The following is an 18,777-nucleotide window of genomic DNA, read 5'->3' as shown; positions in this document are numbered from 1 at the left end:
CAGCTGGTCGCAGGAGCAAGCTCCTGCGACCAGCGATTAGAATGGGGCTGAAAACGGGAGCGCGCACCCGGCGATTTATCGCCGGGGCACACTCCCATCACTGGCAATATGGTCACCTGAAACCATATTTCCAGCGATTTTAGCCCCTATCGCCCCCATGTGTACACAGCTTAACTATAAAGATCTCCCTTGTTTTGTAAATGGCTGAAACAAGATGTTAAGAGAACTCTCTGGTATGCAACTGGATACTAATTATAGTTGTTGGAAGAATCTCCCTAGCTAAAAGGTAGCTCAAACAAATTGTATAGGAAGAAATATTTTTTTCAAAAGCAACTAGACATACAGTTAAAGTACCCATAAATACTTAGTAAATCTATAAGTATAATGGATTTTCCTGCTATTGAGTCAGATATCTCAATAAATGAGATAAGCAGGAGAAATTGGAGGTATGATAAGCATTAGTAAAGTGAATGGCGGTACTTGTTTCCTAGCACGGCCACAATCGCGGGCATCGGGTGTAATTTTTAGTCGTCTGCGACGCGACCGACGCGATGCCCCCGATTTTCCCATTGAAATGCATTGAAAAAAGTCAAAATCGCGTCGGTCGCGTCGTATGCGGCTAAAAAAGGCTTAAATGGTCCAGACGTGATGCCCCCGATTTCCCATAGGAAACAATGTTAAATGCCTCAATTTCACCAAATCATCATAGGGAACAATGGTAAATGGGCCAGAAATCCCCAAAAACACCCCTGAACAGTGAAATGTCCCCCCAAAAGTAGTTTACGCCACCCCACGATCAACGCGAACCCGAAGCGTGGCGGTACGCGTCCTCCGACCTTTTCATACCCCCACTATCCACGTCGGCGTGGAGTTGAGAATAGAATAGTGTGGCGAGCGCAGCGAGCCACCGAGCCCGAAGCGTGGCGAGCGCAGCGTGCCCCGCGAGGGGCCGCGGATACCTTCACAGGTAAACGCGTCCCTTCGCGGGCTTCACAGGTATCCGCTGCGCTCGCCACGCTTCGGGCTCGGTGGCTCGCTGCGCTCGCCACACTATTCTATTCTCAACTCCACACCGACGTGGATAGTGGGGGTATGAAAAGGTCGGAGGACGCGTACCGCTGCACTCGCCACGCTTCGGGTTCGCGTTGATCGTGGGGAGGCGTAAACTACTTTTGGGGGGACATTTCACTGTTCAGGGGTGTTTTGGGGGGTTTCTGGCCCATTTACCATTGTTCCCTATGATGATTTGGGTAAATTGAGGCATTTAACATTGTTCCCTATGGGAAATCGCGGGCATCGCGTCGGTACCATCGCACCCGATTTTTTAGTGCATGCGATGGCCGCGATGCCCCCGATTTTTACTCACGATGCCCACGATCATGATCGTTGTGGCCGTGCTAGGAAACAAGTACCTGAATGGCTTCAAAATCAAAAAACCATTGCTCTTAGTAAGGACATAACAAAACTCTTTTCGACATCAATTTCTAATAAGATGCCTATTAAGTAAATGATTAGGATTGAATCAATCTTAATAAACCCTTTTCATACCCCCACTATCCACGTCGGCGTGAAGTTGATTTTATATAGTGTGGTGAGCGCAGAGAGCCACCGAACCCAAAGCGTGGTGAGCGCAGCGAGCCCCACGAGGGGACGCGTATTACTTTACATGTATTCTGTGTGCGCTCGCCACGCTTCAGGCTCGGTGGCTCGCTGCGCTCAACACACTATATAAAATCAACTCCACGCCGATGTGGATGGTGGTGGTATGAAAAGGTTGGAGGACGCGTACCGCCGCCCCTCGCAGGCTCGCTGCGCTAGCCACGCTTCGGGTTGGCGTTCATAGTGGGGGTGGCGTGGGGGTGCATTTAACATTGTAAGCACCCATTACGGTGCTTATACAATTAATAATCTTATAGGGGGGCCATTTAACATTGAAAGCACCCATTAGGGTGCTTATACAATTTAAAATCGTATACCATCGCATCGCATCGCATTGCATGCCATATACAAAGGTATATGATTTTAAAATTGTATAAGATCGGGTGCCATCGCGTCGCATCGCATACCATTATAAGGCTTATGGTATACGTTGCGATGGGCGCCGTGCTAGGAAACAAGTACCTTACAAATAATTGACCTAATTGTTGCTAATTATAATATCTCCTTGTATTCCAAGTGATACATTACAAGTGAGGCAATATCATACTAGAAGCACAATAGACATATTTTTAAAGGTGATATTCTCGCTAGTTCGCTACCACAAGAATTTAGCTCATCTGCCCTTAACTATATAAAAGCAGGGGCATTTTTATTCTTTAATCATTTTTCTTTGTCCTGTCCAGGAGACATTTTTTCTCCAACAGGTATTGTATGTGTCATATTATGTACAGTATGTAAAAAAGTCTTTGTCCTGATAGTTGGCTCCCATATATTTTAAATCGCAAATTAATTAAAAGTTATTTTTTATTAAAATACTATACAATAAACAAGTTGTGCCCTTATAAACGAGAGAGTAATTTTCTGTTTCTCCTTTTTGCATCATATCACTCTCTAGGGAGCACCTCCACTCACATAATTAACAGATACAATAGTATCTATTATCCTTTCTATTGTGGATTATTACATTGAGACATATACACATTTTTGTGAAAGTACCAGCGACACTTGTGCATAGGCAAAACTCCCCATTCCCATTTTCCCCAACAATAGCATTTTTCAAACACAGTCTGTGACATGGCAGCAAGCTCCTGCGACCAGCGATTAGAACGGGGCTGAAAACGGGAGCGCGCACCTGGCGATTTATCGCCGGGGCACACTCCCATCACTGGTAATATGGTCGCCAGCAACCATATTTCCAGCGATTTCAGCCTATATCGCTGCCGTGTGTACACAGCTTAAGTGACACAAGTGGGTGGCACAAACACATGGCCCATCTTGGTTTCACACTGCAGCGGCAGCAACACTTAAAATAATAAAATAACAAAATAATAAAATAAATAATAATAAAATAACCCTTTTATTTAAAAAATAATTATATGTTGGTGGCACAGGAGACTGTACTCAGCCTAAACCACACATACACACGGCAAAGTCTGAAGAAATTAGACAAATTAAAATAAACCTTTTCTTTTGGGTTTATTTATTATATTATAAAAATTAGAAGAAATAAAATAACCGTTTTATTTTGGGGTTATTTTATTTATACGTGGCACAGGAGGAGGGTGAGGCCAGGCCCACGAAAAACGGGACAGTTGGGGGGTATGTAATAATAATAATAATGAAAAAATCTACTCACTTAACACCGCACATTCCATAGTTTACTTAAGTTTCATTTAAGTTTCATAATAATTGCACATCAACGGGACCAAATATTCAGTACGGTGCCATTACTGAATATTACTTTACAAACTTGGAGCCATGAGGTCTGTAGCCACACAAACATTTGGCAATAAAGAACAAACAAAACCTAAGGTCACTTCACTTCATATTCCATGAGCAATAAATTATACCAGACTATGAATAATTGTTGTGGTTTCTACTCTGGGAAATCTGCTCAATTATAGCATCATTACAGACACTGGACTCCTTTATATTAGTGATGCTACTTGATATTTTTTTAACATTTGTATCTTTCAAGACATAATGTACTCTTGTGTTTTTAGTGATCAATAACATCTTTACTGGCAATTTTCTGCACAATAATACAAGTTCACAAACAACTAGTAAGCCCGCTCGAAGCAAAAGCTTAGAAAGCTAGTCTGCTACTTTTGTGTTTGTGCATGTGTGAGAAAGAGATGTAGTTTTACTCACCGCCAGCAGATGGCAGTGTTTCGGAGACTCACGGACATTAGGCATATATAACATAAAAGTGTGTAGCTCTTAATTTGAACTTTTGTTGGTTTGCTTTTTACATCTGGTAATCTAGGGCATATCAAAATTCCACATTACGTTTTCACAAAATAACTTATATCGGGTAAAAATGTACTAAAGCATACCTCCCAACTGTCCCGCTTACCGCGAGAATGTCCCGATATTCGGGGACGTTCCCGCGTCCCGCCCCGGGGCCGCCATTGTCCCGCGGTGGGGGGGACAGTTGGGAGCCCCCCCAGCCTGCCAAGAATAGATGCTGTGCGCATGCGCACAGCGTCTATTCAGCGCAGACGAGCGGCAGAAATGGGGCGTGGCCGGAGTTCGCGTCACACCCCCGCGCGGCCATGCCCTCTTTTCTCGAGGCCACGCCCCCTTTTCAGGAGCGCGCGCGGCTTTGCCGCGCAAGCGTCCCGACCTCCCAACTTCAAAAGTTGGGAGGTATGCTAAAGTTTCTAAAAATGAAAAAAGGGGATATTGGCCCTGATTCTGGTTGACTCTGTAAGCTGCTAAACTCGCAGTTTACGGGGTCCCAGAGGGCCTACCCCTGCCGATTCGCTGCCTCCTGCTGCTGCCGTATCCCAACCATGTGAAGGGATGGGTCATGAAGACCATCAAATGATTTCTTCAGGCTGCACAAATATAAGTCAGTGGACACTGACACATTTGAGGCCATTCCACCAAAGGCAGGATGGACGTCTGATACCATGTGACGTCAGCCGCCCACCCCAGACACACCTCCCATGGGGACGCCCATGAAAACGCTGGGTATTTCTACGGACTACACCCGGCCACGCCAGCAACTATGTAAGTCGCCAAGTCCGTTCGCCCAAGGACCATGCACATGCGCATAAAACATTATGTGCATGCGCAGAAAGAAAAGATTACTCCCCCCATGCGAACACGCGGGGGAGTGTGTGAAATAGAATGACCCCCCATTACCCATAACAATCAATCAGATGCTGTCTATCATTTCCTAGGATGCAATATAGAAATGATAGACAGACTCTGGTTGCTATTGGCAACATCACCTCTCATTTTTAGAAGCTTTAGTAAATTTACTACGGTATCCAGACTGATCATAGAATGACTCTAGGTCAACAGTCATAAGGGCGACCACTATTGGTTGACAGTCAAAATGTCGACATGGAAAAGGTTGACATGCATTTTTTTACTACATTTTCAGCCGAAATGTGCCGACAGGCGGTATTTCATGCTCTACCATCCACTAGGGAGTGGAGGGAGATTAAAATAGTGAGGCCGAAGCATGGTGAGCTATGAGAGGGGACACGGTACACTTAGACAATGTCAATGTCGACCTGTATGGACATAGACACCCTAAAAACTCATGTCGACCTATTTCCATGTTGACTTTTATGTCGACCTTTTGACCATGTCGACCTTTTTGATGTCGACATTTTCACCCTGTCGACATTTTACCTGTCGACCTTTGGTCCCTGTCGACCTTGTGATTGTCGACCATTAGTGGTGACCGTATGATTGTAGACCTAGAGACTGTAGATATTTTATACCAGAACCATTTACTTCATATGTTTCTAGTTGTACATAAAAACTAAGTGAAAACAATTCACTGTACATGGAAGTTTGTGACTACTGTACCTCTTTATCAATCACTAGAAGTTCTACATCCGATTTGCATACAAATGAAATGAGTCTCTTGTTAGTGACGAGACCAATATCCTGCCAAAAGGAAGAAAAAAATAATATGTTTACATACAGTATCTGCAGGCATTTAGCTGCGTTTTGTTGTATTCCTGTGTGGGGCTCATTCCTACAGATTCCACTCATGAAAACATACCCGGTATCGAGTGTCCCGCTTCCCCAGCCCCAGATGTTGGGAGGTATGTGAAAATCATATCACAAAAGCGTCATCAATTTGTCAGTTATCATGCATTGTAAATATACGCAATACCTCTGTGCCAAACAGTGGGCCAGATGTATCAAGCTTCAAAAACTGGTAAAATGAAGAGTGACAGACAATCAGCTTCTACCGGCCATGTTACAGGCTGGGTTTGAAAAAAAGATAGGTATGAGCTGATTGGCTGGTTGTTTATCACTCTCTACTTTACAACTTTTTGAAGCTTGATACATCTGGCACAAACAGTGTGTCACTGGGATACAGTTGGTACAGTAGTTGTGAAACAAGTATTCCCCGGGAAGAGGCAGTCACTTAAACTAACAGGAATTACACTGATTGGGTGATAACATAACATTGTTCACTAATATGTAATAAAAAAAATAAAAAAAGATGATACAGATGGAACTCCTGTCATCCTTGGCCGGAGCTGGCGAGCGCCGGCGGACAGGGGCTATGCTGAACTGGGACACACGTGCGTCTCACACGCAGGCGCGTCCCAGTCTCTCAATGGCGGCGCTGTGGGTCCCTGCCCGTCCGCTTCAGGGAGATGGGCAGAGTTGGGAGGGGGGGTCGGGGCGGCGAGGGGGAACGGCGGCGAAGGCAGGGGAGTCGACGGGGACCCGGGGCCCGCTCCATCTGTACACTAGATGATATCACTACACTTTGCTTGATGTTTACGAGAAAATGGTTTTAGAGCAAGTCTGACCTGCAGATGGTGCACAAAAATATTGAACCACGCCAATTGTGCCTTATTAACATACATTTCAATATACAAGACAAGAAATTGCAATCATTTTGACCCATATGTTTGGGTCAATAATCGGCCCCATGCCCGATGGTGGGGGTGTTTGCACATGTGCATGTGCGAATATGTGCATGCGCAAACCCCAGGCCAAACGGGGGAGAAATCATATAATGAGAAACTGGCTGAGCCGTTTACTGAATCAGGCCCTATGAGAGATTTACTATAGTTTCAAAATCAGAAAGTAGAGGTGCCGTCTATAACAACCAATCAGATTCTTTAATTCCTAGCTAGCATTTCTCTAATGCATGTTAGAAAATGATAGACAGAATCTATACCTTTAGCCTCTGACACATTTTTTTTACAATACGATGATGCCTCTCTGCTGCTGATTTTGTGCTGAGACTCACAGGTAAATCTCTATAACCTGTGGTTGGCTTTTTCAATGGAAAAATAATGGCTTTTATTGTGATTTTTGCCCAATGGTCATTATCGGACTATCCAATTATTATTATAGCGCCTTTTTTTCCAGTGCAAAAAATGACTTCCATGAAGCTGGGGACCTATAAGGGTTACCACCCCTCTGGGATTACTCCAGACAATCCAGTAATTAAGCTGGATGTCCGGAGTCTGGACGGGTGGCGGTCGGGATTATACAATGCCCGGGAACAATGCCACTAGGGTGAGGGGAGAGAAGATGCTGCTGTGATTGAAGAGAAAATGCTCATGGGGATTTGGCTTCAGGGCTAATAGGATAGCAGGACAGAAGGAGAGAATGTCAGATCACCAAGCATATTGTTATACATGTTATACTGTAGTTGTTGCTCGCACAGTCATAATGACACCAAGACATTTGTACTTATTAAATAAATAGAAAACTAAAAGATAAATACATTATTATTTACCCCAACAAAATCTCCTTCCTCAACTTCATATAATGTATTGGAAGATGAACTTTTTTTCTTTGATCTGGAGTCTTCAATGACTGCTGCCAAACGTCCAGATAAGATTATATAACATTCACACGGTATATGACCTTGTTTAATAACTAAGGTTTTTGATTCGTACCTGCAGAATATAAGCGTAATGTGATGTTAACAGAGTGACTGGACAGCCAGTTTCATAAGCTACAGCGATCAGTGTTTCTCTATAGTAAAATAATTGCCACCTGCCACCTGCCTAAAATTTGTGGAGCGGCCTCATTTTCAATGTTGCAGTCAGGAGTCTCTGAAAAATGTTTTCCTGTGGACTCCCCTACACTGCTCACAAATCATAAAGTCTATGTGCAATTCATTCACCAGCAAATAAACATATACAGTATAAGTATGACACTATCTGACAGTGGCCTTGTAGAAGAAAAAAATGGTTCCAAGGATCCAGCCACTGACTTCGGCGCCCCCAAAAAGAAGGCACAAAGTCGCCGTTTCCCCAACGCTGCTCCTCCACACTCCCGATTGGATGATGTCCGTTGCACTGCATCTGGCTTCGCACAACCGGGTCTGCATAGCAGCTTTAAAAAATATTGGAGATTTGCACAAATATCTCCACCCATTTACAGCTCCCAAATCACAAAGTCAATGTGCATTTCTCCAACAACAAAAAAAAAGATCTTCTAGTATCAGGCAGCATCCTTGTAGAACACAGGGCTCTGGTTAGTCATCGAATATCGATGGTTACAAATCATTGGATGTTTAATGCCAGTGTAAGATATTTTTACCATCGATGGTGGAGAACCCTATATCTGCACCCATGAAGCGACGCCCCATGTTCTTAAGGATTATTATCTGTGAGTGAAACCATTAATTATTACTTATTTTATTTATTAACAGTTTCTTATATAGCGCACACATATTCCGCAGCACTTTACAAAGAATATATGAACATTCACATCTGTCCCTGCCTCAGTGGAGCTTACAATATATATTCCCTACCACATGTACATGCACAAACAGGCATTCTAGGGTTACATTTGTTAACCAATAGACCTACCAGTATATTTTTGAATTGTGGTAGGAAACCGGAGTACCCGGAGGAAACCCACGCAAGCATGGGGAGAATATACAAATTCTGCACAGTTAGAGCCATGGTGGGAATTGAACCCATGACCTCAGCGCTGTGAGGCAGTAATGCTAACCATTACACCGTCCGTGCTGCCCATTCATGGTCCTCAATTACATAGTTAGCAGTCACCAATGGTCACTCACCGTTTCACCCTCAATGGTGACCATCAATGGTGAGCAAATGTTGCCATCCCTACAATGGGGTTGGAGTGAAGCAAAATAGTAACAATATACATGAACAAACCATGATACAATGCAGGGAATACAAATATATGTATTGTGCTCTGCATGGTTATCAGTTTACCCATACTTGCCTACCTGACCCCCTTCTCCATGAGGGAGAAAATGATCTGTTCCCTGGACTTCCCTGGTAATGCATGATTGCCATCAGGGCCGCCAACAGGGGGGTGCCGTGGGTACAACTGTCCCGGGCCCCAGCCTCTGGAGGGGCCCGGGCAGCTGCCCACAGTGGCATGGTACCACCGCACCCGCACAATGCATCTCCCCCCCGGCGCCCCCACGGCCAGGCACGCACAATACAAAGTGCGGCCTGCAGAGCGCTGAGCCTAGGAAACAGAGGGGCTCTGCAGGCTGCACTGTGCAGTAAGTGCTCCCATTCCGGACTGTTGGAGTAGAGAGAAGATGCCACACCGCCGCTGCTGGAGGGAGATGTTGGTAAGTAATACTAATTGGGGAGCATAAGGGGAGGCGGGGTGCCGTTGCGCGGGGGGTGCCGGCGTGCGTTCCTGGACTTCCCGGGTAATGTATGATTGCCATCACCTGTGGTGAGCTAGGTAATTGATAAGAAAGGTGTTTAACCACAGGTGATGGCAATCATACATTACCAGGGAAGCCCAGGAACAGAACATTATGTCCCTAATGGAGAGGGTCCAGTAGATAAGTATGGCACCTACTTGGTTAATAAATGAGCATACCTTTATCGCAGGAATGTCCCTTGTTTTGGGACATTCCCGCGTCCCTCCCGGGAGAGGCAGTGTTCTGCAGCGCGGGGTGGGGGGGGGGGGCAGTTGGGAGTCCCTCCCTGTCACACATGAATCATACTTGCCTACCTGACCCTCTCCAGGAGGGACACCATGCTCTGTTCCTGGACTTCCCTGGTAATGTATGATTGCCATCTCCTGTGGGGATACACCTTTCTTATCAATTACCTCAGGTGATGGCAATCAAACATTACCAGGGAAGTTCAGGAACAGAGCATTTTCTCCCTCATGGGGAGGGTCAGGTAGGCAAGTATGACATGAATAGACGCTGTGTGCATGCGCACAGCATCTATTCCTGCAGCCGGAGGGGCTGGGGGGATAGCCAGCAACTCACGGAGCTGCTGAGCAAGCCCCCGTGTTGGAAAAAATGGGGCGTGGCCTCGTAGCAGTGCCACAAGTACATGCCACGCCCCATTCCTGCTAGGCCGCATCCCCAAATTTTTGGCGCGTGCACTGTCCCTCTTTGGGACATTCATAAGTTGGAAGGCATGTATTATGGCCATGTACATGTGCAGAAGCTACTGTTTGAGCATGATCAGAGGCTTAATCGCAGAAGCTACCGTCGCAGCAAAGTTATTAAGGGCAATAAAGGAGGACACTTGAGGGAGGACAGAACTTACAAAAGAAGGACTGTCCTCCGTAAGGAGAAGTGATAAAGTGCCTGGTACTTTATCACCGACCAATCAGCTCCTGACTAAACCCAGCCTGTAACTTAAAGGTGCGTACAGACGGGGGGAGATATATTGCTCAGCAATATATTGCTAGCAATACATTGCTGAGCAATAAATTGCTATGCTTCTCCTTTTCATCAGCACCAGAGATGGTCGCTGATGAAAGGGAACCTCTGCCAGCTGTGCCGCAGAGGTAATCAGCTGGTCGCAGGAGCAAGCTCCTGCGACCAGCGATTAGAACGGGGCTGAAAACGGGAGCGCGCACCTGGCGATTTATCACCGGGGCACACTCCCAATCACTGGCAATATGGTCGCCTGCGACCATATTTCCAGCGATTTCAGCCCCTATCGCCTCCGTGTGTACACAGCTTAACAGTCAGGAGCTGATTGGCCGGTGATAAGGTACCAGGCACTTTATCACTTATTCTCCCTTATTACTGCTTCATACATCTACCCCTAAAAGAGGACGGTTGGTCACCTCATATTTAATCATCTTCTTCCCCCTACCCCAAAAAATATATTTAATGGTCTCACCCCCACCACTACCCATTTCTCAGGTTGCAAAAAGTAAACTGATGTTAGAGGAAGGTTTGTAATAATGTGCCAGGAAAAGTGATTTCATAATCCAAATACTTACTCTTGGTAGATGACATGTTTGCACAGCTCTATCTGAGTCAGGTCTGGGAGGCCCTGAAATGCTCTGTTCTTCTTAAGACAATACTGAATCTAGAAAGTAAATATTTACATTAATTATGTTATTTTTTTGCTGCAGATACTTGAGTATCTATGAGGGTGATATTATTCAAATGTAACACTCTCTGTACATGTTACATCTGCCCCCCCTGCAGTGCACATGGTTTTGTCCATTAAAGGAGTTTGCTTTTGCAAACCAACCTGAATCATCCCCTCCCCCAATACAGATGGAGCATTCTTCAGATAGCCTTCTCTGGATAGCCATGGCGAGCCAAGGCCTATTGTTCTCAGCTGCAATACAATACATAGAACAATACAGTAGGGGATAGCATAGATTAAGTCCGACAGCTCTGTCTCACTTAACCCCTTCACGACATTGCCTTTTAAGGTAATTTTTTTTTTTTTTTTCCTCCTTGTGTTCAAATAAGCGTAACTTTTTTAATTTTCCGGCTATATAGACACATGAGGGCTTTTTTTTTGCGGGACAAGTTGTACTTTCTAATGGTACCATTTACTATACCGTATAATATTCTGGGGAATCAGGAAATAATTAAATGTGGGGTAAAAAAAAAAAAAAACGCAATTCCACAATTTTGCGCTGGTTACGGTTTTTTTGGAGTTCATAGTTCGTTTAAAATGATGGGTTATCTTTATTCTATGGGTCGTTACGATTCCGGTGATACCAAACTTATATAGTTTTCGTTACATTTTACCACTAAAAAAAAAAATAGAAAATGTTACGGTTTTTCGAATTTGCGTCGCGTCGCCATGTTCTGCGGCTTATAACTTTTTTATTTTTCCACCTACGGACCTGGGTGAGGGCTCATTTTTTGCGGGCTGAAGTGTACTTTTTAATTAATACCATTATGGGATATGGGCGACTTTCTGATCTCTTTTAGCTATTTTTTTTTGGGTAGGCGATGCGACCAAAAAGCGTAGTTTTGGCGTTGGGGATTATTTTCCGTTTACGCCTTTAACCGTGCGGGATAACTAATGTTATATTTTAATAGATCGGACTTTTAGGAACGCGGCGATACCAAATATGTTTATTTTTTTTATTATTTATTTATTTTTATTTGGGAAATGGGGAAAGGGGGGTGATTTGAACTTTTAATATTTTATTATTTTTTTTTTATTTTTAAACTTTATTTTTTTTTTTTTTTTACTTTTACTACAAGGCCCCCTAGTGTACTTGACCACTAGGGGGCGCGATCGCCTGTACTAGGTTCAGCCATAGAGCTCTATGGCTGAACGTAGTGATTTTTTTCACTTCCTATTACATCCTGCCTGAGGCAGGATGTAATAGGTATGAATACACGGACAGCACAGGGGTCTACATTAGACCCCTGGCTACCATGGCAACCGATCGGCACCCTCCGATCGCGCTGCGGGGGGCCCCGATCGGCGCCGGAGGGGGGCGCCCCCCCTCCGATCAGCTATTTAAGCACTGCGGGCGCTTTGCCCGCGGTGCTTAAAGGGTTAAACGGCCGCGATCGGCGAACTCGCCGCTCGTGGCCGTGAGAGCAGGGACATGGCTGTAATATACAGCCATTACCTGCTCTCTATCAAGCCAGCTCACTCCGTGAGCTGGCTTGATTCACCCCCAACCGACATATGACGTATATATACGTCATATGTCGGGAAGGGGTTAATCCTATTAAAGGCAAGGTTGCCTACCTGACATTCTCCTTCAGAAAATGCTCTGTTCCTGGACTTCCCTGGTAATGTAGGATTACCATCACCTGTGGTAAGCTAGGTAATTGATAAGAAAGGTGTTTCACCACAGGTGATGGCAATCCTACATTACCAGGGAAGTCCAGGAACAGAGCATTTTCTCCCTGAAGGAGAGGGTCAGGTAGGCAACTCTGATTAAAGGGCTAGATGAGGATGGCTTTATCTGTATGTATAAAAGGCTAACTTCTCCTCACCTCTATGAGGTGAAGTAGCGCCGGTAACCACTAGAGACCACTAGATGGACCAAATTAATCCTTTCAGAAAGTGAATGCAATTTTTGCAGGAACACTGATCTGTTTCAAATTTGCTGGATATGGGCCCTTATTCAGATCTGATCGCAGAACAAATTTGTTCTCAAAATGGGCAAAACTATGAGAGAGTTAAAGTGGCCATACATCTACAGATTGATTGTCAGATTGGGCTGGTTGGAACAAAAACCTGGTAGTATCTGAATGACAGTTTGGCAGTTTGGCAGTTTTCCAGCATTTTAATGCAAATGCTCAACTGTCATTTGCTTTCATCCATAACCAGGATTTTGTTCCAACCAACCCAATCTGACAATTGATCTGTAGATGTATGGTTGGCTATAGATTTGTGTGAGTTATTTTGTTTCTGCGCATGGTAAATACTGGCTGCATTCTTTTTACACTGAAATTTAGATTTCAGTTTCAACACACCCCACACAAATCTAACTCTCTCTTTTAACTAGTAATTTATGTGTAATGAAAGTATACATACAGTATTCTGTCCGCACATGATTATTTATTGTTCCACATTATAGCTATAGCAACTTTGTGGCTTTTTATACTTGTGATCATAAGATTTCTGTAGCTTGTACCCTGCTGTTTGCTTAGGCAGGTCAGGTGTGTGAGATCAGAGGCACAAGTCAGGTGATTAGAAGTACAATTTATTGAGTCAGCTGCAATCAGGAATGACATGCATGAGTAATTGTAACACAGCATTAGCTTTCATAATGGGAAATCAATATAAGCAGAACAAACATGAGGCTATTATTCTACCTGTCTGAGGATTTCTTGCGTTCTTTGGTTTGGACGAACAGATAACAGGAGCTTAAGTTTTTCAAATTCTCTCCTCTGCAATAACGGAAAGCAGCCAATATAGTTATGATAACTACTGTATAATTATTTATATTGTCACTACATTGCACATAAACAAACAGGCAGAATAATAAGGAATGGTTGAGTAAAGCTGGGCATACACTACTGCATACTTGCCTACCCTCCCGGAATGGCCAAGAGGGTCCCGCAAATTGGGTCCCCCTCCCGGCCCCCTGGGAAGGTGGGCAAGTCTCCTGCATTTTCCCCACAGCCACTGCTCCCCCCTTCCCCGCGGTATAAAACTACAAATTTCCCGGGTCCGCAGGGAGGGGGGCGGGGCTAAAATGACGCAATTTGCATCATTTTAGCCCATCCCCCCATCCATCAGCCTCGCCCCGCCCCCACAACGAAGCCTCTTCCCGCCCCCCTTTCACTCCTCTCCGTGCTTCTCTCCCGGATAGGAGTTACAAAAAGTCAGCAGGCATGCACTACTGCAATCACCCGTGAGCCGCCTGGGACCTTCCAGGGCAGCACGGTCTCATGCGATCCATCACATGCGGTCTTTAACTTGTGATGGATCACATGAGACCCCTGTTTCCTACCCAGCCCACCACTGGGAGGAAGTTCCGAGGTCGAAGTTTGGACCTGCATGCCGGTCCGACCTCCGACTCAGGTCCGATGCACACAGGACTGCGCATCGGACCTGAGGGGACATCACACTGACCAGATTTGGGTTAACTTCTAGGCCCGTTCCACCACGAATGGGTGAAATCAGCCCAAATCGAGTTAGTCTATGGGGACCTCACTTTTTGCTCATATATACTATTCACTTATACCAGGTGCACAAATGACTATTCATAAGATTTTCATATTTCAGCATTGCACATTGCATAAACCTGTCATTTCCTGAATATTCTGTAGGCAGATGCCATCAATGCAGGAGAACTCTGGGTTAGCTATGCACTCCATGGATTAAACCTGACTGGGCTCCACATATTATCTTAGGACAATAAGAAACATAGGTGATTTTTGAACCAGTTTAACAGCAATAATGTCAATGTATGAATCCAGTACTCAATAAAGAAGGCAGCTCAAAAAATCCCTGATAAGCTGCGGCATCACCCGGCTTCTCGGGGCTAATTTGATAGCAGTACGGATGGTGTAATGGTTAGCATTACTGCCTCACAGCACTGAGGTCATGGCTTCAATATCCACCATGGCCCTAACTGTGCAGAATTTGTATATTCTCCCCGTACTTGCGTGGGTTTCCTCCGGGTACTCTGGTTTCCTCCCACAATCCAAAAATATACTGGTAAATTAATTGGCTCCCAAAAAAATTGGGAGCCAATTAACCTGTGTGTGCATGTACATGTGGTAGGGAATATAGATTGTAAGCTCCACTGGGGCAGGGACTGATGTGAATGGTCAAATATTCTCTGTAAAGCGCTGCGGAATCTGTGTGCGCTACATAAGAAACTATTAATAATAAATAATAATATTAGCCCAGAGCAAGCCTATTACCTACAATCAGAAGGTAATAGAATATCCCCTAAAGCATCACATTCATTGAGTTAAACTATCTCTCTTCTATATCCACATTTGTTAAAGACCTTGATCTCATAATTCCTTAAGCATTGTGAGTGACCCTCCTGTGGTAACAGACAAGCACCCTTCCTCCAGGCACTTTGTTTTTTAGAAAAAATGGTAACAACCAGAGAGCGCACTGTATTGATCTCATTTTCTATTTTTATTTATATTTATTTGCATAAGTAATTAAATCGCATACATGATAACAAAAATATTAAAACAAAATTTAAATACACCTTAAAAAAGGATAATTGAATGTTATAATCAATTTATAAAAGAAGCATCTACATCCACCTTAATAATCATTTGTATATATACTGTGTCCTTCTGGGTAACTCAGACTCGACAATTATCGGTTTCCTTGAAATGACAGGTATGTGGCAAAGTTAGTGCAACAAAGTTTTAGATGAACGTGCCTTTTGGCTGATATAATTGAATATCTGTCCTGCAAACAATTGATTGGAATATATTACCGGCTGCTGGCTTGGTGTGGTGCTGAGACGTGATGTTAAGAAACGTCCGCTTCTACCGGTGTTGCTCCGATGGTAGGGAGCCGGTGCCGGGAGATGACTCACAGTGGCAGATGGTAGCTGCTCACTCCAGCGTGACTCAGTTGAAGAGGGAGCCGGCGCTGGGAGCTGCCGATGGACATCTCAAGATGGAAGGGGCGCTTGTAAGTTGGTCCCGTACCCGCTCATACCAGCGTAACTCCTGTGGATAAGGAGCCGGCGCTGGGAGCCGCCGTGGGACGTCACTTACTGTGTGCTCGATTGCCAATCACCTTTCCAGATGCCGGATATTGCTGTTTAGGAATAGCCGCAGGTCTCCTTTAATAAAGTTGAAATCTCGTGCAGGTAAATGAAATTGCCAAGGATATGAAGGATCGGGTGGAAACCGTCAAGCTAGCACTGCGCTATGCAACGCCGTCCTCCCCCCACCATCGGCACCAGGCAGGGGGAAAGCCGCTCAGTGTGTATGCACTGAGCAGCTTTCCCCGCAGCGATGACAGCGGTCATTGCTGTCCATACATGCTGGGCATAGTCGCACAGTGTGTATGGACCTTAAGCAATAATAGTCTATGATCTAGTCAAAATTTCCTTGCCTGCACAGTCAATTTATGCTAAGCAATTTCTGCTAGACAATATTGACTAAGCAGAAGAAAAATAGGGAGATTTTGGCTAACCTTCTAGGAGATTTTGACTATCTAGTCAAAATCTCCTGTTAAAAGTTGTCTGTGTGTACACCCCTTTACTTTAGGGGGGTATTTAATCCCCGCCGCTATTTCCGACAGGAGAAATAGCGGCTGGCACCTATTCAATGCTGTCCTTTCCGACAGCATTGAAGACAAAACTCGATAAAACAGATCTGTCTTTAAAACCAGTCAGATTCGTTTTGCCAAACACGGCCGTGGATTCACGGCCGGATCACGACAATGCACTGTCACGTTTGCCGGCATGCCCCCTTTTCGCCACTCAACAAGCAGAACATTCAATTCCGCCAGTCGACAAATTGTCAAACCAGGCGAAAATGGGGCAGGATTGCGACTGTCGGAAAGTTTTGGCAGTAGGAATAGAGAATTGAATACCCCCTTAGTCTGAAAATGATGCTTAGTGCACAAACCAGGATGTGGACAGGATCCCGACAACTAGAACACAGACAGTGGGATTGCTGCAGTCAGAATCTCAACAGATCCTGGAGGTAAGTAGAGGGGATAAGCACTAGGGGGAGGGTTAGGCTGCATGGGGGGTGTTAGGGTTAGGCTGTGGGTCAGGGGTAAGGTTAACATACTTACCAGGCTCAGTCGGCATCCTGACCGTTGGGATACTGACTGACAGTTATCTATCTAGAAGGGAGCTGGCCCACTATAAGGGCTGTCATGAGGTACTAACGTAGGAAACATGCTACTATAATACATACAATATATTATTATATATAGAAATATATATACTTCAGGGCATATTAGTAACTGCTTGCTAGATACCATATTGTTTTTTGAGAAGCTGCTGATATTGAAGAGGAGATCTCTTCTGCTCTGGATCTGCATGTGTAGGTGGAACGTCGCCCATTCCATAACACTGTTTCTTCCTATGTATCTATATAAAGAGACAAAAGAAGATAAAATGTCTATGAGTATGCCGAATTTAAGAGATTATGTTAGACCTGGGCCTAGTATGGAATCTAACATGCAGACAAATACACATTTCCTGTGCAGTTAGACACTACGGTGGGGACGATTTCCAGACAGTTGGCAGCTTTGGTAAAATGCATCTAGATGTATACTCATGTGTAACTCGTTCACGGGTAAGAGAAGGCAGGATACAGCTGTATTACACAGCTATGATATTGTACTAGGAATTAGGACAATGGACCTTATTCTGTTTGTTTTGCGACTGCCCATGCGCATCGTTATTTATGTGTATGTATATATGTATATGGGAGCAAAGGACAATCAAAAATTTGTTCCCAAATGCTGGAAAACAGACAATGGTCAGTCAGTCAAACTGTTTAAATCGTGAAAAGGAAAAATACCGATACACACTTGGCAAATATGTGGGTCCATCCTCTGTGTCCATTAAACTTCATTAGTGGGGTCCCTAACATTTCTAATACTAACCTTTTTGAAAACAATTGTTTTTATCTGTTTTTCAGCATTTGGGACTTCAACTCCCATAATCCTATGTGCTTTGTATCATCTATATATATGTCTAGTGTCTGTGAGTCTCCGAAACACTGCCATCTGCTGGCAGAGAGTGAAACTACATCTCTTTCTCACACATGCACAAACACAGAAGGTAGCAGACTAGCTTACTAGTTATATATATAGTATCACCATTAATAAGATCAAATTGTGAATGATACTCAGTGTGCTGTTTGCCTACCTTTTAACGCTCAGCAGCATCCCACACACATGTTTTATATTGGTGGCCACACGATGAAACCTTCTCTGTTCTCCCTGGGTATATAAATCCATTCTTATTATATAAGATCAGTGCATGGTAAGAATGGGTATTAGAGAATAAACATTACCTTATCATTAGCGGGACACATGCTGCTGCCTGTATACCTTTCTCTAACAACACTGAGTTGCTAACAGAACAAGCTGTAGGAGGAGACATGCTAACCTGCGTGACTGTTCCTCAGGTATGTGTAGCCAGGGTGACATTGCTGACAGAATTAATATTGCTGCACTATGCTGCATACCCTGACACCAGAAGCACTGCGCTCCTGTTATTAACATTCTAAATACAACAAAAGAAGTTCTGGCTTATATTTTGTACACATGATACAGTATGTACTACTGAGGAATTGTTAATAGCATCCATATGGCATTGGCTGTTATACATACTTGCCTACTTTTGAAAACTAGTTTGAGGGAGATTATAGTTAGTAATTTTGCAAAGCGCCCCATTGAGGGGGCGTATCATGCTCAACCCAAAGGGCGTGTCTAGTTCCATTCCATATATGGTGAGATTGTGAACGTGGCA

The 18,777-nt window shown here is 44.3% G+C and overlaps 1 protein-coding gene across 1 annotated transcript in view; it reads right to left on the bottom strand.

Annotated features, from left to right (window-relative positions):
- LOC146028474 (uncharacterized) overlaps window positions 1–18,263 on the bottom strand; it is a 71,242-nt gene extending 52,979 nt beyond the window's left edge. The window contains exons 1-7 of the mRNA XM_083158314.1: window positions 18,172–18,263; window positions 17,274–17,385; window positions 15,766–15,930; window positions 13,667–13,741; window positions 10,858–10,946; window positions 7,394–7,556; window positions 5,488–5,568 (exon numbers count right to left, since the gene is read on the bottom strand). Coding sequence (XP_083014440.1) covers window positions 5,488–5,568; window positions 7,394–7,556; window positions 10,858–10,946; window positions 13,667–13,741; window positions 15,766–15,930; window positions 17,274–17,385; window positions 18,172–18,263 — 777 coding nt within the window. The remainder of the gene's footprint in view (window positions 1–5,487; window positions 5,569–7,393; window positions 7,557–10,857; window positions 10,947–13,666; window positions 13,742–15,765; window positions 15,931–17,273; window positions 17,386–18,171) is intronic.
- Window positions 18,264–18,777: the final 514 nt, after the last annotated feature.

The sequence above is a fragment of the Crinia signifera genome, chromosome 1 (genome assembly GCF_055691185.1).
Source record: "Crinia signifera chromosome 1, ASM5569118v1, whole genome shotgun sequence".
NCBI lineage: Eukaryota > Metazoa > Chordata > Amphibia > Anura > Myobatrachidae > Crinia > Crinia signifera.
Note: the sequence above shows the minus strand (reverse complement) of the source record. Positions and strands in the feature narration are given on the sequence as shown.